This window comes from Phyllostomus hastatus, unplaced genomic scaffold, assembly GCF_019186645.2.
Source record: "Phyllostomus hastatus isolate PE091 unplaced genomic scaffold, TTU_PhHast_1.1 phas_scaffold_46, whole genome shotgun sequence".
NCBI classification, from domain to species: Eukaryota; Metazoa; Chordata; class Mammalia; order Chiroptera; family Phyllostomidae; genus Phyllostomus; species Phyllostomus hastatus.
Window position 1 is genome coordinate 43,183,297 of NW_025334032.1, and position 25,571 is coordinate 43,208,867.

The 25,571-nt window shown below is 45.4% G+C and overlaps 1 protein-coding gene across 2 annotated transcripts in view; it reads right to left on the minus strand.

Annotated features, from left to right (window-relative positions):
• Nucleotides 1-25,571, minus strand: part of WDR17 (WD repeat domain 17) — a 73,105-nt gene that overhangs the window by 19,715 nt on the left and 27,819 nt on the right. For both annotated transcript variants that reach the window (XM_045821778.1, XM_045821777.1), the window contains 13 exons: nucleotides 22,073-22,324; nucleotides 20,953-21,075; nucleotides 18,521-18,702; nucleotides 15,660-15,828; nucleotides 13,032-13,123; nucleotides 10,265-10,347; nucleotides 8,746-8,832; nucleotides 6,831-6,995; nucleotides 4,373-4,575; nucleotides 3,065-3,214; nucleotides 2,847-2,977; nucleotides 2,417-2,542; nucleotides 1,206-1,361 (listed from right to left, as the gene is read on the minus strand). In XM_045821778.1, coding sequence (XP_045677734.1) covers nucleotides 1,206-1,361; nucleotides 2,417-2,542; nucleotides 2,847-2,977; nucleotides 3,065-3,214; nucleotides 4,373-4,575; nucleotides 6,831-6,995; nucleotides 8,746-8,832; nucleotides 10,265-10,347; nucleotides 13,032-13,123; nucleotides 15,660-15,828; nucleotides 18,521-18,702; nucleotides 20,953-21,075; nucleotides 22,073-22,324 — 1,919 coding nt within the window. The remainder of the gene's footprint in view (nucleotides 1-1,205; nucleotides 1,362-2,416; nucleotides 2,543-2,846; nucleotides 2,978-3,064; nucleotides 3,215-4,372; nucleotides 4,576-6,830; nucleotides 6,996-8,745; nucleotides 8,833-10,264; nucleotides 10,348-13,031; nucleotides 13,124-15,659; nucleotides 15,829-18,520; nucleotides 18,703-20,952; nucleotides 21,076-22,072; nucleotides 22,325-25,571) is intronic.

Sequence of the window (25,571 nt, forward strand, 5' to 3'; positions counted from 1 at the left end):
GCACAGTGTGTTGGCCTATGCCTCCATCTTGGTTGGAAGTCCCAAGTTTAAAATTATATATACCAAAATATAGAACTCAAAAAGATACATTCTACCATTCTACCAAAATTTATTTATTTTCTCCTTGAGTTTTCATAGATATTATTCTTTCTAGTAGTGCCTAGTTTAAAAAAGTAACTTTTAAGCCATAGTTTTACTTCTTCATAAGTAAAACTCTTACACTACTCCTAGATCAAATACTTTTTAGTTTGCAATGCCTTTCAATAACATTTTTAAATGGCTCATTTATTATTTTAGTCGAAGCAGTAATTACCTCTAGCATATGGAGAAATCAAAAGGTGCATTAAATTTATTTTTTATATATTTTTTGTAGCTTTATTGCTTAGTTTTACCATTATTTATAAATATCCGTAATATCATGCTTCGTCATTGTGAAATTAACTATTTTGAGCTTCTCAGAAATGATCAAGCATGAAACATGTCCATGCTATTCTAATCGTGTTAGGTTTCTTTTTCTGATGGGTGGGAGAATTTTGTTGAACTAGATGCACATGCAGAAAAATGAAAAGCTCAATAAGTTTTCACAAACCAACTACACTCATGTAGCCAGCCCTCAGATTAGCTAGCAGAAGCCCTCCCCCCTTTGCTCTATGGGAGCCACCACCCACCTTCCAAATGTGAGCACCATGCTGAATTTCAATAGGACAGATTGATCCCAATGTTTTTTCGAAAACTCTGTCTTGTTCAGTCCTCCCTAAAAATCAGGACGCGTCCTCAGAGAATCCTCTGTGGAAACCCTTCTTCTGGCCAGGGTGGGGTTTAATATGACAAATAGCATTAGCACGGGGGGGGGGGTGCACCAGGAGCAAGTTAGCCAACAGAGATGTCATTTTAGGGACCGAAGCTGCCAGCCCAGGGCAGTGGTTCTCAGACTTGGACATGCGTGAGAACAACCTGGAGGACCACAGAAGCCTGGATCTCTGGGCTGCGTCCCCAAGGTTTCCGGCTCTGTGAGTCTGGGGTGGGGAAGGCGTGTTGAACAGCCCCCGAGCAGTGCGGACGGGGGTAACTCCTGCCCTCAGGCACACACCTGACATGCGTCTGGCAGGACCAGCTCTGAAAGAAGACACACTCACTATGTAGTATCTCACTCACACACAGGACACTTTGTGAAGCTCATTCATCTTACTTGAGCAGCACCTCACCTCTCCAAGTTCGACCATCAGTTCGCAGTATCTCTGGATCTGTCCTAGTCTCAAGTGTATCTCGGCGGCTTCCCTCAGTCTCTCCTCTTTTGTCGGAGCACCGATACCGCCCCCGAATTTGGACATCTTGACTGTGGTCAGTTCTTGGGCTTCCGACTGGCGATAAAGCAAATGGAATTTTTCTAACTCTTCTTAGACAACAGCTGGTAATAACACTCGACCATGAGAGCATTATACGGCTAACAATGGGCCCATATTTTAAAAGCATGCAGCACTGGGAATGAAATATTTTAAAAAATCAATACTTTCTCTCTGTAAAATGTGACCCCTCTGTACACACAGATTTTCGGTGTGGGTGGGGTGCAGGGAGTGGGTGAGCCTGGCATGCGTGTGCATGTGCTGACCAGCCTGGTCCTTCAAACTCAGCGAGGGTGGTGGCCATGCAGAGGACCAGGGGACCAGAGGCGAGTGAAAACTACAGACTGCTGGTGACAAAGGGACAGAAAGGCCTCTACTGAAAATGAAAATTACTGGCTGGCTCTACCTGGCTCCAATAGTGTCAACAGGTAACTCCTACAGTCATTACGTGTTGAGTTAGTGACTTGAAAAGGTGCTGCCGCTTTACGAAAACCACTGCTCTGGTGGCCGTCACTCCCAACCCAGCCCACCTCCCTCTGTGCGCTAACCGTTGCGCTCACCACTGAGACTGCGTTGCAAACGGGAAAGGTATCTCTTCTTTCCTTCTTTCCGGTAGGGACTGGTCTGTTGTTGGCACTGCCCGTTGCCCCAGGCAGGAGGCAACGAGCCGTTTTGCACTCCACCCCACTAAGAGCTGCACCACTCGATCAGTTTTAATGAAACGTCTCCCTGGATGCAGCCTGCCCGGCCGGGCCTCTGAGACTACAGCCGCAGGGGTCCGTGTGCCACCGTCACCTGGCTGCAGGTGAGTGACTAGCGTTCCGAGTCGTGCCATGAGACCTTTGAGGAACTGCGGGAGCCTCAGCCTCTGAACCCTGCACCTGCCTTCACCTGTCCTCGCATAACGCACAGCCTCGCGCTTGCTTTTTCCCGAAGATCTAACTCTCCCTATTCACTTACTTTAGTGTACCAGCCCTACCATACACACTTTGAAGTAACCGTTATGTTTTCATAGTGAAAAGGCAGAGCCATTTTTTTTGCCTGAGCACGTCGCATTTGCATGCTTCACTTACCGTTCTGAATTTGACCAGGTGCTTCAGGTGCATGATGCCTTTACAGTAGTTCTGAGGGAGCAAGCTGTCATCTTGTCCTTTTATCACAGCGACCAGGTTCCACAGATTGTCACTGCCACCTGGAGGCTAACGAGTGGATACAGAACAAGCCACGCTGTAATGATGAATGAGAAACCACACGGCACTGTGCATCTTCAAAAAGATACTGCAGGCACAATGCAACAGAAGAGTAATGCAATACATCTACACCTTATCCCGTGTGTTGGTTCTGGTTCCCATGTGCTCTCTTACCCTGTGCAGAGTACGTTCTGAGGCTCCCAGCGAACTGGGAGGATGCACTTAAGTACGTGTGATACCCTCTGACAACAGCTGGGAAGCTCCATTCTGCGGAAGAGGAGGATGCCCACGCCGAACTCCTGTAACTACTTACTGAAAAGCATTCTGAAAACCTCCTCAGTTTTTCCACCCGAGGATTGCCGGGGAGCTTCTCTATCTCTTGTTTGATATCTCTGGACACTTTGCCACACAGGACAGGCGGAGTGCCTTGCAGCAGGGCGTAATCTGGAGAACGGACGTAATTCGGTGACGAAAGACGGCTATGAAATATCATTTAAAAATAAAACGCTTAACCAGGCAGCTTTGCAGTACCAGTGTTCCCGATGATTTCTTTCCAAGGCCGGTCGGCCAGGATCTTCATCTGCAGGGGAGTGACCAGGGGGGCCAGGGACCAGAGCCGCACTGTGGAGTCCCGGGAGCAGGAGGCCACGGTGAAGGGCCGGCCGGGGTGGCACGCCAGGCCTGCGGGCGACACAAACCTGTGCTGACTGAAGGGGACGTCGAAAATGCTTTCTGTCTCGCAGGCACCTCGTGAAACTTACACAGAATGGACGTTTTGGAGAAATACCTCTATCTTGGCTGAAAATAATGTAAGAATGCAATCCTTTAGTGAGCATAAAATAGCAACGCACATCGAACAACTGTTAGAAAGCAAAAGGCCCTGGAAGAAGATGTTGAAATTATGTTTCCGTCTGTTAACACCAGTGGCGTGCACAGTGATCTGTGAACTGATGGGCATGCCGGCTGCCGGAGTCGGGGCCCTTTCCACTGAAAACACCCACAAACGGGGTTCTCTCCCACACAGACCTGCACTCCCTCAACTAGAAGGCCGCTGGGGGGAAGCACACAGGTACAGACGGCATGATGAAGGTCCCTGTAAGGAATCGTTTTGGCGTCTCTGTTGACCTCCTTATGGCTTCCAAGACTGGGGGCCACAAAGGACAGTGAGGTGCTGTGCAGCCGACAGACAGTCTGATCTCCCACGCCCAGCTCAACAGCGTTGAAGCCCGAACACCCCTCTCTCAACACCGATGCACAGGGGCAGAGCATGACTCAGCTGTATCTGCTTTATGACTGGTTTCCTTTCCACAGCTCACCTCTGGGGGGAGAGACATCTAAGATGTACATGCAAATGCATGCATGGGTGCATGTGTGTACATGTGTGTAGGAACACAAGTGCACCTGCAGGTAAAGAAAGACACCACAATGCTCATAAAAGTTATCTTCTGAAGATTTCCGATGACGTTTTTTATCGCCATCTGGATGTTCTGATAGTTCAGTAACGACAGGTATAGTTTCAACTGAGAAAAATGTTTTTAACAACGAAACGCTTCACCCTGGCTGGCGTAGCTCAGTGGATTGAGCGTGGGCTGGGAACCAAAGTGTCCCAGGTTCGATTCCCAGCCAGGGTACATGCCTGGGTTGCAGGCTATAACCCCCAGGAACCGCACATTGATGTTTCTCTCTCTCTATCTCCCTCCCTTCCCTCTCTAAAAATAAATAAATAAAATCTTTAAAAAATGAAATGCTTCAAGACTTCTCCAAAAAATGCCACATTGCTCAGAAGTTACAATCGTCATGAACAGAACAACGCTTCCAAGTACACGGAAGCCGCTTTACCGTATACATCCGCGCCGTGGTCGCACACGGTGTCCAAGCAAGTCCCGTCTCGCGTGTCCCATACTTTCACGGTGTAGTCCCAGCTGCCGGACACGAGCAGGTAGGGGATCTCGGGGTTCCACATTAACGCCCTCACAGGACCGGTGTGCCCACTGAGGACATTTATGCAGGCGTCCTGAGTGTAATCCCAGATCCGAACCGAACTGAAACAGAATGTTATCGAAGTAGTGCCATTCGAGTTGTAACTGATACAAAATCTTAACACATTCTTGCTGGAGCACAACAATTATTTCTCAGTATATTAAAAATGCATTCTATGTTTCCAGTGATGTTACAATTCTCCTCTTTAGAGCAGACAGAAATGAGTAATTACGCTAGGGCTAGCCTACCTATTCCTATGTACAGATATTTTTTTCCTGACATTTACTGGTGTATTTGCTAATGAAACTGAATGTACTATTTCACCGTTCATATGTTTAAAAATTGCTTTCTTAAGATAAAATATCTAGAACAGATAAAGCCAAAGAAAACTATGATTAATAACATGGATGTGGCAATTTAGGAACATTCAAATTATCCATAAATCATGAAATAGAGTATGTATGACAATGGATATTAGCTGAGAGATCAATTCATGTTCATGATCCTATCAGCACAGTGAGCCATTCCTTCATGTTTTGGTCAGCAGAGTAAGCTGCTTAACCAGTGTGGAAACACTCTCCAACCGAGTACAAAATTCAAATGTAACTGGATTCATGCTACTGCTTCAATCTACTGACTGGACAAAGTATGAATGCTACTAGAATAAAATCTGAACTCCAAATCAACTGAAGACCTCCAAATGCCAATTTTGCTTGGACAATCCATACTAAATTTTTAGTCACGGATTTATATCAGCTTGATGACACCAGAGATTATATTAAACATTATATTATATATACTTTTATTCCTTTAAGGCATATCTCTTTCCAATTTATATATTTGTCCCCCTTCCCTAGTACAGAACAATGGATCCAGGTATACCAAAACCAGTTTTGGGGTGCTGATTTCTTATATATGTTTAAATTCTTTTGTTTGGTATCATACCTTCATATATAGTACTGAAGTGACTTATTTCAAAATACTCTGTTGCCCAGGGGGCGCCAGAACAGGTGTTCTTGCTTTTACGACCCAAGTTTGTAACGGGACAAACATCGGGCTTGGAAGGCCGAAAGTGCATTTTATAATCAAGCCCCAGAACAGCTGGTGCTGGCCCCCCTGCACTCAAGGAGCGCCGGAGGCCGCCGGGGGGCGGCACGTTCTGTGATAAACACACTGGCCGGCAATGACCTCCCTACAATCCTGACTCTTACTTCAACGCGCCGAGAGCATGCGAGTACAACCATCATCTGTTTACTGCCTAAGGACCGGCTACCAGGATTCGGTCAAGGCCTTCTTTACAGCTTTCTTTACTGTGAGTTATGGAAGTGCTCACTGCTACTCGCCTGACAAATGTTTCTGAGACAGTAATTGAAGATCATACTTTCTTCGTGTAGAAGAGAATGCAGACTCTAGAGGCCATGTGAAGAGACTGAAGTGATTTAATAATAAACATAATTGTGGGACCCCACAGAAATCCCACAATTACCATATTTTTTGAACCACAAGACGCACCTAAGTTTTAGAGGAGGAAAGTAGGAAAAAAATTTTTGAAGCAAAAAATGTGATAAATATTTAATAACATAAATAACATAATATTTCACCAATGTAAATGTAGACAGAGGCAGAGGCATTAACAACCATTATTCCTCCCAAATTGGGGAGGGGGTGCATCTTATAGTATGAAAAATACAGTATGTTTCTTATTAAATTTGGATTTATTTCAAAATTTCAAGATGAAAATACTTAACTTTTAATATTAGGCCTGAGGTTACTGTATACTGGGACTTCTTCTTGCATAAAGTGAGAGTTCTCTTGCCTAAATTTATCTCATGTTCAGTAGTTACCAAAATGTAAAATCACGCTCATTACTAAAATATCTGCTCTTCATGCTAAAATGTATAATTATCTTCTTTTATTCCTTTTTTAATGAAAACAAAGTCCAGTTTTTTTCATATTAATAAACTCTTCTCTATATTTTACAGAGATCTGTTTCCAATCTTTTTCCCTTTCCCAAAAGATCCTTTTAAAATTTTTGTTTCTATTAACTTTGTTAGATAGAGATAAGCATCCATAATAAGTAAAATAAGAAAGAAAATAGAATATCATGACAACAATGATAATACAAGCACGACAAAATTCAATTTACTTTCAGTTGAATGCAATTAACTACCGGTTACCCGCCAACATGTTAAGTACGTATTTCAAATGTTCCCCACATCACTTGCATCACATAAGTAAGGGCATCTCTGAAAAAGGGTAAGCGCACGGTTTTCAGGACTGGGAAACACGAACTCCACCCCCCCACACACACACACACCTGTCGTCGGAGCCGCTGCAGAGGACGCCCTCCCGGAGAGGAGACCAGCGCACGTGGAACACCTTGGCGGTGTGCCCGCTGAACACCTTCAGCGGCTGCTCCGAGCTGGTGGCCACGTAGTACACACGCACGTCCTTGTCCTCGCAGCCCGTGGCGATCATGTCCCTGAAACAGCAGCAGCGGCGGGCGGGAGAGTGTGAGACACTGGAGGGCGCTCGTCACTGGGGATTTGAAAACGTGCACGGTGCTCCCTTCTAGCCCTGGATTTGGTTTCGCCTCCTTAATGAAGTTAGACGAAAAACTGGCCCAAGGGAAAACACAGTTGGCAGGAACTGCCCCCATACCAAAAGAAGTTTCTCTCTCCATGTTCCCTTTTCATCGGTTGAATTTTTTTTATTGTATGCATCTTAGGTTCAGAGATAATGGCATTTACATTTCTTCTATATGTTCTTCTTTCAGAATGTGCAGATTTATGACTTCTTGAGTGATTCTCAGAGCTTTCTATTTTGCCACTATTGGTTCTCAAGAAGGGCCCCCAGTGGGGAGGGATTGAGACATGTTTACTTGCTGGTAAGCAAGTTGCTAATCACTACACACCCTGACTGCTGGAGGCAGAGGAGGGTCTGGGGAAGGGTGGGAAATAGTGATGGGAAAAAATACAATAAAAAAATAAGGTAAGCCCTGGCTGGCGTAGCTCAGTGGATTGAGCGCGGGCTGTGAACCAAAGCATCGCAGGTTCGATTCCCAGTCAGGGTACATGCCTGGGTTGCAGGCCACGGCCCCCAGCAACCTGCACATTGATGTTTCTCTCTCTCTTTCTCCCTCCCTTCCCTCTCTAAAAATAAATAAATAAAATCTTAAAAAAGGTACAAAATAAAAAGCTCAAATTAATAAATACATGAATTTTAAAAAATAAAAATAAAATACTTCTAAAATGCAAAAACCCCAAACCAAGAGCAAGCAAACATTGCCAGTTTAGTGGCAAAGGGGCGGCCGGGAGAGAAGAGCGTTTGGATGGGGCAGGGAGAGTGACTCCTGGCTGAGCGGAAGCGGAAACTGAGAATGAGGACGGGGGGTGCGCTGCCAGGGAGACGCTGGCATGGGCTCGTTACGTGTGTAAACTCCAACCGTGTGTCATGACTTCTCCCCTACTGGCTGCAAGAAGTCCATAGATCCATCATGTTGTGTAGTATGTATGTGATCGGACTCAGAACACACGTCAAGTTTTAATGTTTTAACATGTATATTTTCCACCTGTGATGTGGAAAAGCATAAGATACTTCACACTGTTTTAACAACACCTCAAGAAAGTCTGAATTGTTAAGTACAATTTATAGCCCATCCAAGAGAGGCGGGAACACAGGGTTCTTGGACATGCGATGAATTTAGGATCCATTGTAGTGGAGGTTCGACTGGGACTCATTGTAAAATCTAGGCTGGTTTCTCCACAGTAAATTATCAGGCTGTTAGGCACGGTTGGCCTCTCAAGACCGACCACCTCAGTCCCACGCGCTGGGAACCCCACCAGCCTGAGGCCGAGCGTCAGGTGGGGCGACGGGCAGTCGGGGCAGAACAAGACTGTCACACAGATTCCTAAAAAGGGGGGCGGAAAGGCCCCCGCTTCTCTGGCAGAATCCACACCACACAGAGACTGGACTGATTTACACTTTTCATTCATTAGCCATAAAGCATCAGAAAGTTGTTCTGGAAGAAGGAAATTGATATTTCTAAATCATATGACAAGCTGATGAAATAAAATTGACATGTAGAATAAACAAGCAATTATAAGACTAGGTGAGGAGAACATGGCCTAAAAAGAATGATATGTATCATTTATGGGAATACCATCAAACTTCACGGTTATTTAATATCTCAGAAATGTAATTACTGTGTATTTCAGAAAAAAAATACTTACTTGTTGTTTTGGCTCCAATCACAGCCAAATACCGCGGCCGGGTGCTTGTACTTGTGGAGCACTTTGCCATCGATGGTTCGAATGATGCTGAAATTAGGTGCGAAACATTAATAGGGGAAAACGTTATAAAGATTTCGTTCAAGAGAACAAAGCCAGAAGCGTGTAAGTGGAACATACGTATTTTAGGATAGAAGTCTTGTCTGCAAAGCACAGGAACATTCAAAACTCCTGTGCCAACGTTATTACCAATTATGAGTATATATACTTACATCATCTATTGGTAATTATGGTAATCCATTTATATCAATTTAGAGATGATAGACTTTGATTCAGAAACTATTTCATAGAGAAACTTTTTGATCTAGGACAAACATAGCTAATACACCTATTTTAAAACAATTATATAATTAACATGTATTAGATGCTCAGCTTCAAAATTTGCGTTTGAAACTCATTTATAATGCTGATTACAGCCACTAACATACCAAGCCCAAGATGTGCAAGTTGCAATATTTCCTTGGCATACTCTAAGTAACGTAACTAGAAATTTGAAGGATTCCTTCTCCCTAAAAGGACCCCATATACTTTAACTGCAAAAACAGAAGATCTGAAAGCCTACTATGTGATACCATAATGCAAGGGCTATTGATTCCTTTAGAAAGAAAAAATGTAAGTGTGTATACATTGATGTATTACAGGGTTTTCAAGGCTCCGGGGGAAGACCCTCTAGCACATCCCTAAGCCCACCCAAACCTCTGAGGTGACCGGGCAGGGTGATGACCCCTGCTTCCAGGCCTTCAGTCGCTGACTGTGGCTCTTCACCAAGTCAGCACAGCCCTGGAAGGACGGTCTCGAGTGTGGGCATCACCTGTCCCAGGTGACAGCACCTACAGTGACAGGGTAGCGTCGCCTGATTTCAGACATTTTTAACCCAAAGGCAATTCTCCCCTTCTGTGTTGTGTTTGAGAAACCTATCTTCCCCCAGAACTGGACAGCACTGAGAAAGCACATGTTTCTGAAACACAGGGGCAGAGAACTTAGCTTCTAAACAAAGGGCACTTCCTGTATGAACTACCTCATTCTTCTTTGCAAAGGCTTTTTATCCCTTTCTGGACAATAGCACCTACAAAACTGCGAAGAAGTTTCCAGAGGAGCCGGCATCTCTTGAGCCACTTTGAAACTAAAATGCCAACCCTCACAAATCTGACGAGGATCATTCAGACTCTTTGAGAAACGTCCTTCCAGTTTCTTGGAGGCAATTCACAGTCTACCAGGCATAATTCAACCAGTTACTGGTTTGTTTGCGTGTTTATTTTTGAATATCACTTCATTATTATTTATTACCAATGCATCATAGCAACACGGGACATGCCTAGGTGGGCTTGTAAATACTATCTGTGGTAGCCAGCCAGCTGCACAGATGGAATGTCATCAACAGTTTAAAGTCTGTGCCCCCAGGACACGACTGCTGTGGCCCCCGTGTCCTTCGCAAACGGTGCGACGCACCCTCCGCACTTACCAGAAGCCGTCCTCACTGCAGGTTGCTATTCGTTTGGAATCTTTATGACTCCAGGCAATGCAGAATATTCCATTTTTTCCATGCTTCAAAAAAGGCAAAATACCTATCAATAAGAAATAATTCACCCCTTTTTTCTCTTATTTATTTACTTCTTCTAAGCATTATTTTCCTACTAGGAACTTGCTTGGGATGATGCTGAAAGAGGCGTTATTGCCAACAGCAGAACGCTGAATAGAATACACTTGAAGAACGTTAAAGCTGTCACACTTAAACAACAATAAATTTTTTAAAAAATTTAAAAGCTAAATCAATTACTTGTAAAAGAAAAAAATAAAGCATGAATTGGGTGGCTTCTAGATCTTTTTTTTTGTGAACACTAGCTTCTGTGGAGTTACACCCTGCGTACGGCCTCTCCCTGCCGACACTGCCTGGAGACGGGAGAGCGTTCTCTCTCTGCCTCCTAACCCACTGAGAGCTCAGCCGCGGTGGCCATGGAAGAGCCGCTGCAGGCAATTGTTACTATTGATTGTTCTTCTCCTTTTCAGAGGACAGTTTTAAGACCATTCCCACAGCAAATAACCCTATTTATCTGTTTGTCTGCATTCTTGGACTGTGGAAGGGCAAAAGGATCTAGATACAGCTGCTGTGTGAGAACGTTTTCAAACACGAGAAATACACGTGGGGATTCCACTCATCCACTAGGTCATGGGTAGATGCAGGTTGATCCCTTTCCAAATTTAATTGAAAACACTTCAGTCCTATGCAGGACTTCAATGGCGGCGGCCACGCCTTCTCATCCTGCGCTATGAGGCTGTTTGGCTGAGGCGGTCTCCAGTTGGCTGTGCTTCTGACTCTGGAGGTCAAGGTGGGGAGGCTTACGAGGATGGACACAGACCTGGAGGTGGTCCCTGCACTCATTCAGCTGGGGCGGAGGCCACCCGCCAGCTTTGTGACCCCACGTGGAGTGCACTTCGGGCTCCTTATCATCCTGCACTTCCTTCGGGGAGGAATATGTAACTCTGTTAACTAAAGCTCGAATTCCTAACCTTCCCTGTGTCTATTCTCCTAGACGTAAGCAATTTGGATACTGGTCTTAACCGTGAAGGACACGGATGGGCACCTGAGACGCTGGGCCATGGGAGCAAGGCTGGGGCGGCTCTGGTGCCAACGGGCAGATATTTAAGGCCACAGACGCCATGGGAACAGACCGGCAGATCTGACACTGAAGAATAAACTTGTTTAGATTGAGGCCGCAGGTTTCTTTTTCAGGTTCACGTCTTCTCCCATCACGACTTATTGTTCTGGTTGGGAGGGCAGAGAGGGTGGGCCGGACCTAGAGTACCGTCCCGCAGAGGAAGGGGAGGGGTGTCAGCAGGCAGTCGCTGTCGGGAGTTTCCTTTTCCGAGAGCGACACTGCTTACTGGGCTTGGTGACCCCCGCAGTCCGAGTTTGTCTCATTTCCCCGTCCCCCAGAAGGGCACGGCTACTAGATCCTCCGAGGGGTACCCAACCGTCTTTTGTATGAATGGTTTTAAGGCATTCAATGCATAAACAATTTTCATATCAGTCACATATTTAATAAACTTTGACAGCAATCATTTGAGAAGGATGAAATTTCCAAATAGAGACCAGCCTAGATTCTGCCGCTGCCCGCTGACTCATCTCTCCCACGCTCAGTGATTTCCCAGCGTTCATGGAGCTGCGTGAACTGCGGCTGGCAGTTCGGCTCCAGGCAGAGGGAGAAGCACCGTCTGTGACCCCCCCCACAGGGAGGGCAGAGGGTCCGGGGCTCGTCCCAGGATGAAAGAATCTAAGAACTGAAATGTAGGAAATTGTCCTGGGTTGGCCAAAAAGTCTGTATGGGTTTTTTCTGTAGAATAAAAGACACATTTTTCATTTTCACCAATAACTTCATTGATGAGGATATTTTGAGTACGTCAGCTATTTCCCGCATGGTGGAATGTGGATTGTTCTCAATGCATGTCCTGGTTTGACCGCTGTCAACTTCGGCTGGCCTCCCCGACCGTGGGGCATTGTCCAGAGAGGAATCTCCAGCATGAAACTTCACAAACCACTTCTGACATGTTCCATCAGTCACAGCACCTTCTCCACTCACTGTACACATCTTTTTTACACAGTTTTACATTCCTTGAAATAATAAAGCATAATAGGCTGAGAATGTTGGATATTTTCTTCCATCTTCAATATTAAAATGGCTGCACAAAAATTCACCAATTTTTGATAAGTTTTCTTTAAATGCATGCTGATATGAAAGCTGTCACAACACAACCTAACAAAATTGTTTCGAATGGAGTTAAACACAACTAAGTGCTACTAGAGCCGTCATACAGAAAAAACCACACAACCTTTTTGGCCAACCCAGTAGAATCTGACTTCACCGTCTTACAAAGAGGTTCAGGCAATAAAACGATTCTCCCTAAGTCAACAGCTAATTAGTCAGTGAATTGGGACTATAATTCTGGACTTGTTCTGAGTTTGATCTTCTTCCAACTACTGAGCATCTGCCTACGGCCCCTACTCAAAGTCGCTGCCTCTGTAATGCAACTCTGGGTGGATTCCTGCATCTTAGATTCACCTACGTACTCCAGAGTTCATTCCGGCATGCAAATGTCCCTCGGGTTTCTTCTCATTCCGAGAACATCATGCCACCTGGTGACAACTATTAAATTAAGAGACTGAAGCATCTAAAAAACAGGGAGCAGTACAAGACATTAGGTTACTCGGCTACCAGCAGGCAACATCTTACCTCATTGAAGCGCTGTACCATTTTGCCCTTTTTGACATCCCAAATAAAAGCACCATTTTGGGAAGTTGCTCCAGCGATGCAATCCAAATCACCTTAGGAAACAATTTGTTAGGCATTATATGACATGTCTTCCACAGATACACTTTTGAAAAAGACTTGTGGTTTGCAAACTAGTTCTTTACATTTTTTAATATGGAAATCATGAAATGCATGCAAGCCCAGAGAACGGTATGAATGTTTCCATCACACCTCTAACAACGGTCAAAATACAGTAAGCCTTGCTTGGCCTATGGCCCCTGCTGCGTTTCTTCGCTGTAAACCTCTGCCATTACATCATTTCATCAAAACACACTTCAGCATGGGTGTCTAAAAGACAGGGACGCTTTTATTAACATAACCAAACCACCACAATGACAAATAAAAAAACCATCCAAAATTCCTCGATGTTATCACATATCCAGTTAGCATTTACTTTTTTTGTGACCCTCTAGTAATTTTTTTCATGGTTGGGAAAGCATTTATGTGAGCAATGCCCACGAACAAAATCATTTTCTCCAATAAAAACATCAAACAGGCTTTGCTTCTAGGAACTAAGACGATCTGTAGCCGTGAGACTGCCACGAAGCTGGTGATTTGGGGTCCAGGGCCCCAGCCGCCCCGGCAGGGCTATCGGAACAGGGTCTTCTCCTCTGTTGACCGGGAGAGGGGTCATCTGCTCCCTGGGGGCACGCCCAGCGGGGAATTACTCTGGGGTCACTGATTACAGACACTAACAAGGCCCTCACCGTATTTCCAGGACTTTCATCCGGCTCCCCTGCTGGGTCCTAGAATTACTGGGGGTAGGTGTCCATTTCATTTGCACCGTTTTCCTTTTCCTATGGCACCTACTCTAAATAGAGAGGAACTTATGCAACCACTTCTGTCCTGTCCTATTTCCATTCATGCCTTTGTTATGAATCTTTCCAATTTCACCCATACTCACCTAAAAAGAGCGATTCATTTGTAATCACATTTCAGAAAAATCACAGATTTTCCTCTCCCTGACCGTTTTGCTTCCTTGGGGCAAATGCTCAGCGCAGTGCGGGATAAGGCTTCCCGTAAGAGGAGGCCTTTTGAGAATGCACCCAAACAGTGGTCTGTACAGACACAGTTCCTACTCGGGTTTGGGGTTTGAGACTCGCACGCATTTTGGAGGAGGAGGAACCGTCAGCTGGCGGATGGGGTGGTGCTGAGTCTGCACCAGCTGGTTCAGTCCCTCCATGCCCAGCAGGGGACCCCTGCAGTGAGGACCTGCAGAGTGAGGACTGACTGTGCGGGCTTCACGGTCAAACTGACCCTGTTCCCGTGTGGATTCCACCACTGCTTGCTTTGCACAAAATCCCGCGAGGGGTTCTCAACCCTTCTGCCCCCGGACCCTCTTGCATACATGGTGGCCCACACGCTCAACGAGTCCCAGGCGGAGGTGGAGCAGGGAGAGAGGGGGTACAGCTGGGCTCCTCGGGTGCCTCCCTTCTTATTCAGTGAGGGACCAGTTTTCTCAGCGGGCTGCGTTTCCAGAGCAGCACTGAGCTTGTTCTGCCTAAAGGAACAGCCACTGTCTGTGAAGAGTGGAAGTGAAGCCTTGTTCTAGAGCTTGGAGGAGGATACATAAAAGAAGCGGTGTGTTCGTAGCCTTTCTGTATGCCCCCACCCCGCCCCTGAGAATCTGATAACTGCGATGCCCACAGACACAGGCACAGCCATGCTGGACATGACTCATGAAATCCCAAGAGGCCCCCAGATTCTCTGAAGAGATCTAAAATCCTGGAGAGCCCCCAAATTCAAGATTAAACATCCCCGTCCATGAGATAAGGGGGGAAAAGCTGCACCCTGGTTGTGTGGGTTATGTGTAGTTTTTATATGAATATTTTACTCGTGGGACAAGTAAGTCAAGCATTCTACATATATTATAAAGTGAGACCCATTTAGGTATGCAAAAATTATGTATTATAGGGAAATAAATAAGATTTTGGGAGAAAATGCCAGAAATGGCACGGGGCACCCCCTTTCTGTAAAGGAAAGCAGAAAGGTGGCAGCTTCTTTCTGAGATCAAAGGAAAGGCCCGATTATGGCTAAAAGTCCTTCAATATCACAAAGGTGGAACTGACATGTGACAATATCACCTGTGACTGACATGGTCACAAGTGGACTGTGATGGTGTGTAATTGTTCACACTCACAAAACAGCTGTACTAGGGAAAGACATGTATTCTAACTTTTAGAAAGTAAATATTTCAGTTTTACATATTTGATGCATGTGAAAATCTTAAGGAAAACTTTCATGTAAAACGTGTGCACAATTATCGTTAAAATCACAGGGAAAATCAGATGAGTCACAACCCTCCTGATTCCTGGCGGCTTTTCCGTGTCTTACGTCATACAAAAGGGCCCAGACGTCCGAGTGCCTATGCAGGAAGTCTGTTCCGAAAACCCCCAAAGCCGAGCCCCCCAAATATGTCGTTACTAATCTGCCTCTACAAGCCTTTGGAACAAGACGGCGTGGATGGGCAGGAGACTGTGCCACTGGAAACAGAAGTTAGTTAGGACGGCCGTGTCGCTGCAGCCCTGATGGCGGTGACACCCCCCTCACCTGGAGCCCACGAAAGGGAGTAGATGACGCCCTCGTTCCCCGGGGACGTGTGCACTGCCGTCAGCGTGTTCACGTCCCACACTTTGATGGTGCCGTCGAAGGACGCGGTGGCCAGGAGGCTGGGGTCGCCAGGCTTGAATTTGCAGTCAAAGATGGTCTCGATGTGGCCCTAGGGACACAGCAGGAAAAGTCACGACGACCGAGGGGAATCCACGTTATTCACAAGCAAACCGCGATGGGTGATCAAGCTGAACCATGGACTATGGCTTCCAAGTAGGAGCACGAACACATGAGGCCAGCACGCCCACAGAACCTGGGCCTCTGCGGGGGCTGCAAGGTCTCTGTGCTGTTCTCCGTGTGCGAATTGGCATCGATTTTGTTCCACCTTGGTTCCTCAAATCAGCAACTAAGTATGAAGATGTTCAAAATCCAACACTCAGCTTCAACTCAACACACATTTTCTGGTTATTTATCATACACAGAATACTATGTTAGACATTTATAATGTAATCAACTATTAATAGTTATTGCGTCATTCTGGTAGCATAATAAAAGACCAAGATAAAACTGAAACTAAAAGTCCTTTCGTGCAAATATTCCTTGTTTGATACCAATGACACACTCTGAAAGAATGTCAAAATTTTTAACAGAAAGAATAATAATTGGCACGGTCTTGATTTTAATGAGTCGTGTTCCAAAATCTCCTAAGCAAGTTTACTCTTTGGAACTCACACCACCGGTTCCCACTGCCCGGTGATCTGGGTCCCAAACATCCCCCAAACGGAGACCTGGGATGTACCGATACATGCGAACAGTTACACCTGCAAAGTGGAAAGGGCTCACTGGGCGCTGTGGGAGGAGCTGGTAAGAATCTGACGCCAGTAGCCTGAGGTAGCATCTGTCGTCTCCCCAGGCTGGAACATGGGAACTGAAACTCCCACCCCCCGAAGCAGAAACTACAAGGTGCTGGGACCCGGGAGAGCATTAATTAGCTCAGGGATGGGGCTCTCTATTCCGACTCCAGCCATAGAGGCATGGGGGTGCCTTCCAAGTCTTGGACCCTCTGTGACACCAGAAGCACCGCCCACAGGAAGCTGCATAGGGCTGCAGGGGCCCCTCGGGAGAGGAGAGGGGAATCCCAGAGTTAGGGATGCGGGGAGAGGCTGGTCCCCCCCCGGGGGGTTCAGGGGGCTGGAGCTGGTCTGGTCCTCACATCCAAAGTTAAGAACACACTTGGGGCAGGGACTGCCTGGATGTGCATTTCTCAGTGTTACTTCATGGCTACGCTTTCAAACTTTATTTTCGAAGTTTGAAAAATCACACAGCAAGAACTAAATTGTGAATATCTCTTCTTCGTCTTCTCATCAGGAGGAATGAAGGGGCAATTTTGAAGCATTTTTCTTCATCTTAATCAAGCAGATATTCATGTGGAAGTACACCTTTTAGAAAGTGTATGAATAGGATTTTTCTTATCCCATGTAATTTGGAATCTGTGGAGATGCCTTATGCATACAACATCAGAGTCAGATGAGATGTTATTTCTAGTCATCTGGGGTTTGGGTCTGTGTTAGGGATGAGAGGAATTACAAGGAAAAAGCTCATTGTCTCTTCTGACAGGCAGACACTTTTAAAGGGAGAAGAGCCGCTGAAACAGTGTATAATAAAGGAACGTTTGAGTTTTTATTGAATTATAAATTCAACAGAGTTAAAATAAAACAGTTTAATATGAGGACATACACTCAACAGAAACTCCACTGAACCTAGATTGCGTAGCTCTTCACTAATGTAAATTTTAACGTACTTGTTTTTCTCCCTTTCCTTTTATAATCCTATTTAAAGTAAGTGGTAATTTGAAATACAGAAAAAGTTTCCCACACTGGGAAAACATTTACAAAAGGAATATTTTTAAATAAGCTACACATTGCTAAAAACATTTTTGCTAATGTTCAATATTTTTATTTGAGGACAAAATTCATTTAGTCCTGAAATGATAGTATTATTAGCTATTTCCCTCTTTTTTTTTTAACAAGGGCAATTATAGCTCTAGACTCCTGAGTTTTTCTAATGAACAAACATTTAACATTTAAAAGTTTCTTAAATGTCAAGATTAGTATGATTCAAACCTGAAGAAAAACAACAGGCAATTTCATAAACTCTAAATGAGGGAAAATTGAGGATGATCACTAGCAAATATTGATTACCACACAATATGATTTCATGCATGCATGCATGCATTAAAAATGAGGACTTGCTCTATGCACCAGGCACTGTTTTAGATACTGGAGACAAAGCAGAGAGCAAAACCAAACAAAAATATGAGTCTTCAGCAAAGTTGTATTCTACTGTACTAGCGGCTTAATGATCGTAAGAACAGAAGTTGACGGAATCACAGAGTTATTATAACGCTTCACTAATAGAAACGAATCTTACCAGGACTTCATCCAAGCTTGCTCCCTTGCCAATGGGAACAAGGAGCCTGGCGTCCCTGACAGCGAGGGACTTTTCTTCCTGCTAAGAGGGGACCGGCCCTGCTTCTCATTCTGCTCCCCAAGTACCTGACCAGGGCCCGACAGGGCCCCCACAGAAGCGGGGTGCCCTCTTTTGTGGGGACACTACCGACCCCACAGAGTGATCATGATAAACTAGACATTCCCATTTCCGGGAGTTCCATGCTGAAAATTGGTTTTGTCATCATCCTGCGCATTATTCTAGAACGTTTTCGCCAACCAGGATACGGTCCTAATGTGTGATTGTCTCCAAAAGTGTACGCGAACGACATTACTGAGCAAGCAAGAGTGAGCGCCGGGAGCTTCAGAAAGCGAGTGCTGGGTACGGGTACGGGAGGGGGGACCCCGACCTACCATGTCGCGCAGGAAGTCCCACTGCCTGGCCCCCAGGTCGTACAGGCCGACGCCCCCGTCCAGGAAGCAGCACAGGGCGTGGCCGGGCGGCAGGCAGAAGGCCCGGCCCCGCGCCAGCGCGGGGGGCGCCGCCTCGCTGGTGGAGGACGTGTGGTGGTTCTTGGTGGGGGGCCGCAGGGAAACTGGAACAGAGGAGGAGTCGGCAGGTGAACGTGCGCGCCAGCAGCTCCCCACAGGCTGCGGTGAAACCGCTCGGCTGGATTCCTGAACTAATTTGTAAACTGTGCATATAATCTATGCATAGATGTACTTCTTACATGTGTATACATATGCATCTACGCACATCTGTATAAACTATATATAATTCTTGAATTAACTTAGAAACTAATACACAAATGAATTTATAAATTAAGAAAGAAAAGCCCTTTGCTTTCTTCTACCCAGAAACAATCACATTTCCTGCCACAGAAACACTTTGGCAGCTTTGCTGAAATAGAGGGTGGGGCAAAAGTAGGTCTACAGTTATTTGTGTGGGAAAATAATACAGTAATTAATAAATATTAATACAAAAATAAACTTTTGTGTACTCACAACTATAAACATACTTTTAAAAAATTACTTTATTGTTCAATTACAGCTGTCTGCATTTTCTCCCCCCCACTCCCCCCCACACCACCCCAGCCATCCCCACCCCCCTCCCTTGCTTCCACCCTCCCCCTTGGTTTTGTCCGTGTGTCCTTCACAGTAGTTCCTGCAAACCCTTCTCCCCACTGTCCCTCCCCCTCCCCTCTGGCTGTTGTTAGAGTGTTCTTAATTCCAATGTCTCTGGTTATATTTTGCTTGCTCTTTTCTTTTGTTGATGATGTTTCAGTTAAAGGTGAGGTCATATGGTATTTGTCCCTCACTGCCCTGCTTATTGTAAACCTACTTTTGCCTCACCCTGTATATATACATGTACATAGAACTGGATATTATTTTGCACAGAAGTGTATAAAAGTGTGGAGGAAGAATGGATGAAAATTAGTATGTGAGGAATCACAATATATTGTGAATATTTGCTTTTTTAGCTACCTGTAAATTAAAGCACAGGATGATTATTTTTAATTAGAATCTTCTTTCAAAATCTCGACATATTAGCTGACGTCCCCCTCTGCACAGACAAATACACAAGCATGGGAATTTTTTCTTTGAAAGCTTGTAACTCTCTCCACTAAACACCCATCTGATGAAAATAAGTTCTTTTGACATTATATAATTCACTCCAATTTAGCACCCAAACTAAGAATCATGATCGTCTGACACACATCTGCAACCCAATTTTTCTTCCTTCTTCCTCAGGTTCACTTCAACTGCTTATATATGTCTGTTTCTCCAGCTTCCAGTTACACAAGTGTCCTGTGTTTACTTACTTTCCGTAAATTCTCTACCTCATATCCTGTCTTTTTGCAAGAAGTTTTTCCTTAGAACATGAATATTCTCTTGCAAACACAATTCAAAATAATGATGCCACTGTAAATTATCAGACCAGTCTATGTTAATTACATGCTGGAAGATGGATATTTCCCAGATATTCTCTTTTTTTAGCATGTTCCCTTTTTATTCAAATATAATACAGTAGTCTTTCTTGCATGCATTTGGACAACACCCCTCAGAATCTGAGAGTGACAGCAAGTCCATAGTAAAATCAACTACCTACTAATAACAGAAGAGGCATTTGATTCAATGAAAGTTTGCCAACAATTTGGTTAAAATTAATATGATCCATGACTTGTTTTTCTAATATTTTAATTTACTGACATTATGAGTGGTTTTGAACTCTATATACCTCTCTATCTGTAATTCAACTCTTTTTTTTAGAACTTGGAATGCCTGTATTTAAAATCTTCATTTTCACATGATTTTTCTTATCCATACTTTCTGTTATGTTAAAAAAGTGGGGTAAAAAACTAGCCATCTAGCAATAGACTACTTGAAAGGAATTACTCAAAAATGACAAGGTTGGCACCTACTTCTTTACATTCTGTGTTTCTCCCTAATGAACGTGGGCTACTTTTCTAATATAAAAAACACGAGAGAATCTGTGCTGATTCAGCCATCCCCTGGTGGGAATCTTCATAGCAACTAAACAGAGAAACAAATGACCACAAAAAATTGCGGGATACGTAAACCATACGTCAGCCTCCGGAATATTAATCCCCAGTCCTGATCCGGTCTCTGGGATTTAGAAGGATTAGGGCGCCACAGAGAGACTGAAATGGTGCGGCTTCAGCACACATGCTGTCCAAGGCTATTTTTTAAAATTTGCTTTTCAGTAGCATATGGCATTTGCTATGTTCATATCATTACATCAGTCATTTTACTTGAACGATATAGTATTTTACTTTAAAATGCAATACTTTAAAATAGTAAATTTTGTGGACACTTTCACTTACATTTTTTTCTTGGAGGAGAATTGAGTATATGTAAGCAGTGAAATCCTGTTTTCTTCAATTTGAAATTATCGATAGGGGTTGTTCTGGAAACACTCCAAACGCGTAAAACGCCTACTTGAGAATCTAGTCAGAAGAAGAAGCATCCAGTTAAAAACTTTTATTTGAAATGTAAAAGAAATGAAATGTAAAATGAAATTTTATCTGAAATATAAAAGGAATATGTTCAGACATAAAAGTAATGAAAACCTTCTACTTGCAAGACTTTTAGCACTACTAATTGGCATTCTTCAAACGGTAAGATTGCACAAAAATACAATCAAAGAAAAAGCTAAATGTTGTTCAACCTTAACATGCTTTTTTACTCTTTGTTCTATTCCCAATCCTCTTCTGGGGTGCAAAACTGCCTTCCATGGCACCTCACCCACAAAAGTCGTCATCACAACTCAGTCCCAGGAAAGCACCCCACCGACCCCGCACCCTAGAAGAGCCCCCCACTGAGAGAACTTCCCACCCCAACCTTGCGGGTCCTTCCTCGCCAGAATGGCCAAAAGCTGCTCCCGTGCTAACCTGCGGCTGACGAGGATGCCCAGTAAACCTGAAGCTGGTTGGAGAGCCCCTCCCTTCCAAAAATTCTACCTTAATCAGCTGTTAGAAAACAATCGGGCAGCCCCCCAAATAATTAACCACGGGTCACAGAATGACCCCGCAACGGCACCCCTGCGAGTATCCCCAACAAAACTAGAAAAATGTCCACACAAAAGCCTGCACGCAAATGTTCCTGCCTGCGTTGTCCCTAAGAGCAAAAAAGCAGCAAAAAGCTATGCGTCCGTCAACTGATAAATGAATAAATTCCGGCGTATCCACACAATGAAACATGAGTCACCCATAAATAGCGATGAGTTGCTCACACACCCAGAAAATACACAGTATAGGGAGGGATTTTCATCTGAAAATACACAGTATAAATAAAAGTCAAGTAAGTGGGCCTTTACTGTAACAGACGGCACCATTTGCGCTGTTAACAAGTCTTACACAGAATTAACACATGAAAGAGTGTAATGTTCCCGGCTGAATTAAAGAACACACACATTGAACATGCTGGGCGCCAGGGGTCACGCACCTCCGGTGACAAACATGCCGGGGGCACTGGGGACCCAGGCCAAGCAGTGCACCGAGGCCGCCGCGCCGGGGCAGTTGAACGTGGTGATGCAACACAGCGATTCCGAATCCACCAGCCGGATTCCGTAGTTCGAATTCGCCACCAGCAGGTAGTCGGCGGACAGCGGGTCCCACTCCAGGGCTGTGACCGGGTCCTCTTCGTCCGGCCCTTCGAGGCACTCGGGCCTCAGCACGTGCTTCTGGCTTTTATTGCCTTTTATTGACACACGAAGAAAAAGGGTCGTAAACAAACAACATTCTCAAAAAAAGATCAATCACTGAGACACGACGATTTTCTCCTGGCGCATCGCTGAGCCCTGGGGGTCCTGCCAATAGAAAGGTGGCAGTGCCCGCAGCACCGACCCTTGACCTGTGGCCACCGCCAGTCAGAGCGTGTCTGCCCTACGGGGGTCAGACTGCGCTGCGCTGCGCTGCTCTGGCCGTCCCCAGTGTCTGCATGTCTGTCCTGTTTGTTCCCGAAAGGCTGCAAGGAAAAGACACGTAAATAGCACACGGGATTTTGTCATCAAAGTGTAGTACGTGTAAGGAGAGTCTAGTGCGTGTGAGGAGAGTGCAGTGCGTGTAAGGAGAGTGCAGTGCATGTAAGGAGAGTGTAGTGCGTGTGAGGAGAGTGCAGTGCGTGTGAAGAAAGTGTAGTGCGTGTGAGGAGAGTGTAGTGCATGTGAGGAGAGTGTAGTGCGTGTAAGGAGAGTGTAGTGCGTGTGAGGAGAGCCGGGGTGAGGTCCACCACGCCCCAGCTTTGTGTCCTTGGACAAGGGACTTAATCCCTGTGTGCTCGGCTTTTACTTGCATCGTGGAGGACATAACAAGACTTACCACGTGGAATTTTTAAAGGAGTAAATGCTTGTTGCTTAAAGAGCCTACAAGAGTGGGGCCTGTCACAAACTGCCTGTGGAGACTTGCTCCCACTCCTTTCTGGCTCATCACACCAGTTGTCATGATCATACTTCACTGAGGACCACCAGTATGAAGGAGGCGGCCACCAAAAACGGGGAGATAAAACAAGGGGAGTTAAACCAAGCACAGGGTCCTCAAACAGTCCTCTCTGCTCCTTCCCAATGGAGCACGCAGCTGGCAACAGGGGGAAAGTGCTTCTGCCGATGCGCCACAGGGGGCGCCACTGAGCAGGTCCTCTCGTTCTCCAACGAAAGGGCAGCGGAACGGCCACTTAACAGGCAGTATCGATTATTGCGGAGTGGTGGAAACTGTAAAAGTGGTGCTTCCTTAACAAAGCAACACCACCAAAGGACGCCGTCGCTCTGTCTGCAACCTCATCAGTACCCGCTGTTCCCAACCTGTCAGAGTGCAGCGCTGGACAGAACGGATGGCCTTCAGTCTATGAAATATTGGGGAGTGAATGGAAAACCTTGTAGCTTCTGCCTTGACATCGAATTCATCAGAATGTAATACTTAACTGTAACCTTGACTTTAAATCAGTAGTATTTCATTTAGAACGGGTGCCTATGTAATCACAGAAAGGGCATCAGAGGTTTCTTTCCTTTGCATTTGTCACATTTTCACAATCACCAGCATGGAAAGTGCATTTGCTTCTTTCCCAAAACAAGTGTCTTCTACGTTGCTGTTTGATGTAGCAAACAGTAATGAATATTAATACAGCGGATCATTACAAGGCAAAAGAGGCAGAAACATGATTTAACCTCAGTTGCACAGGCTGCTTCTTAAGTCATGTTCAGGCATTTGCATGTGCCAGTTCATACCTATGATTTATTGAAAATATTCCAGCCCATCAAAAAATAACAGCAGCAACAGGAAGCACGGTAAGATTTGCAGCGCAAACGTTATGATATGGAAATCACATTGCTTCAAAGCCCCATGCTTACAGCCAAAATGGTAATGAGTTATGGCCACTGTTTTCTGGTCTATGGGGCCTCCACACTTTTATGATAAAAGATAGAAAACAAATCTATAAAATGTAAAGCCAGTCATTAGAATAACAACTATAATATTTTTACTTATATGTGCCATTTATTTTGCTCTTATTTATATTCTGTTTCATTCTCAGATACCAGGCACCTGGTGTGGTCAGGGAAGGACAAAAACACGTAAGTCTCAAGAAGATGAGGTTGACGATTTCTGTGTGAAAAACAATAACGGGGCGAGGAAGCACGGGGCTGAGACACCAAATAATGAGGGTGCCGCGTCATCCAAAGAGCTGCTGGAATCCTGATCCCGAGATGCAGGGGCAAAGAGGGCAGAGACAGCAAAGGCTGCACAGCAGGGAAAAGGAAACAGAACGACACAGGGAAGCAAGCGCTCAGGAGCAGCACACCTCCTCCTAGAGCCGAGACCGGAAGCCCGTGCCTCCAGGGTGTGGTCAAGGGGACGCCGTGTTAGACAGAGCCGATGTCACCGACAACACTTGTAAGACAAAACAGTGCAAATTTGGTACGTGCACACCCCAGGGGTAATACCAAAGTCCATTCAGTGAAAATACTTCTATTACAAAGATAAAAAAATTCCCTGATGACCTCGCTTTATCTAAGAATTTAACTTGAAATAGTTAAAGCAATAGTTTGCAACATTTGTGGCCCTGGAACCCTCTCTTCACATGAGACTTTTGCAGGAAGATCCAGCACATAATACAGAAGAAAGTGCTGCTTTTCAGACTGACCGGGAGCAGCAGGCGTGAAGCCAGCCGGGTCACCCACCAGGGCTCCCCACCCCGCACCCAACACACACAGCAACACACACGCGTACTAACAAGCTCACGGTTTAAAAGTCGCTGCTTTAACATAACCGGTGAAGTGCCTTATGGTAGCAGCCCTCCGTGAAGAGACTTTCTTCTTCCAAAGGAGATAAAAGTGGACAGCAGAGAGCCTGAGGCCATTGTCACGGCCAAGGACCCAGAGGACAGAAACTCTGCCCTGTTACAGAGAGACTGAACCGGGGTGGGCCCAGCCAGTCATGGACGAAGTGGGGGTGAGTACTCCTTGGGGGAGGTAAAAAACCCAACACTGCCAGTAATCGCGCTGACGTCCCAAAGCTCCCAGCGCACACAGTACGTCTCGTCAGAACCTACGACTGGCCCTGTCTCTGTGGCCCATGAGCTCGTGCATACGCAGAAGGAAAACGCACAGCTAGACGCCGCCTTTCCTAGCGGTGCGTGCCTGGAGTCTTAAAAGCCCTATGCGGTAAAGGAGACTGAGAAGTCCGTGCTGGGTCCTTGGGGGTTGAATCATGTGCCCCCAGAAATGCTGGGGTCCTAACACGTAGTATCTGTGACTGTGACTTTGCTTGGAAATAAGGAACCTGCAAGTGGTCAAGTTAAGACGAGGTCATGGGGGGGTGGACATCCATCCATGAGACTGTGCCCTGATGCAAAGGGGACAAGGGGACTCGGAGAGACGCCCATGGAGAGAATCAGACCTTGGGGAGACAGGTGCCATGCCACTGCAGCACGGGGAGATCCCTGGGCAGGC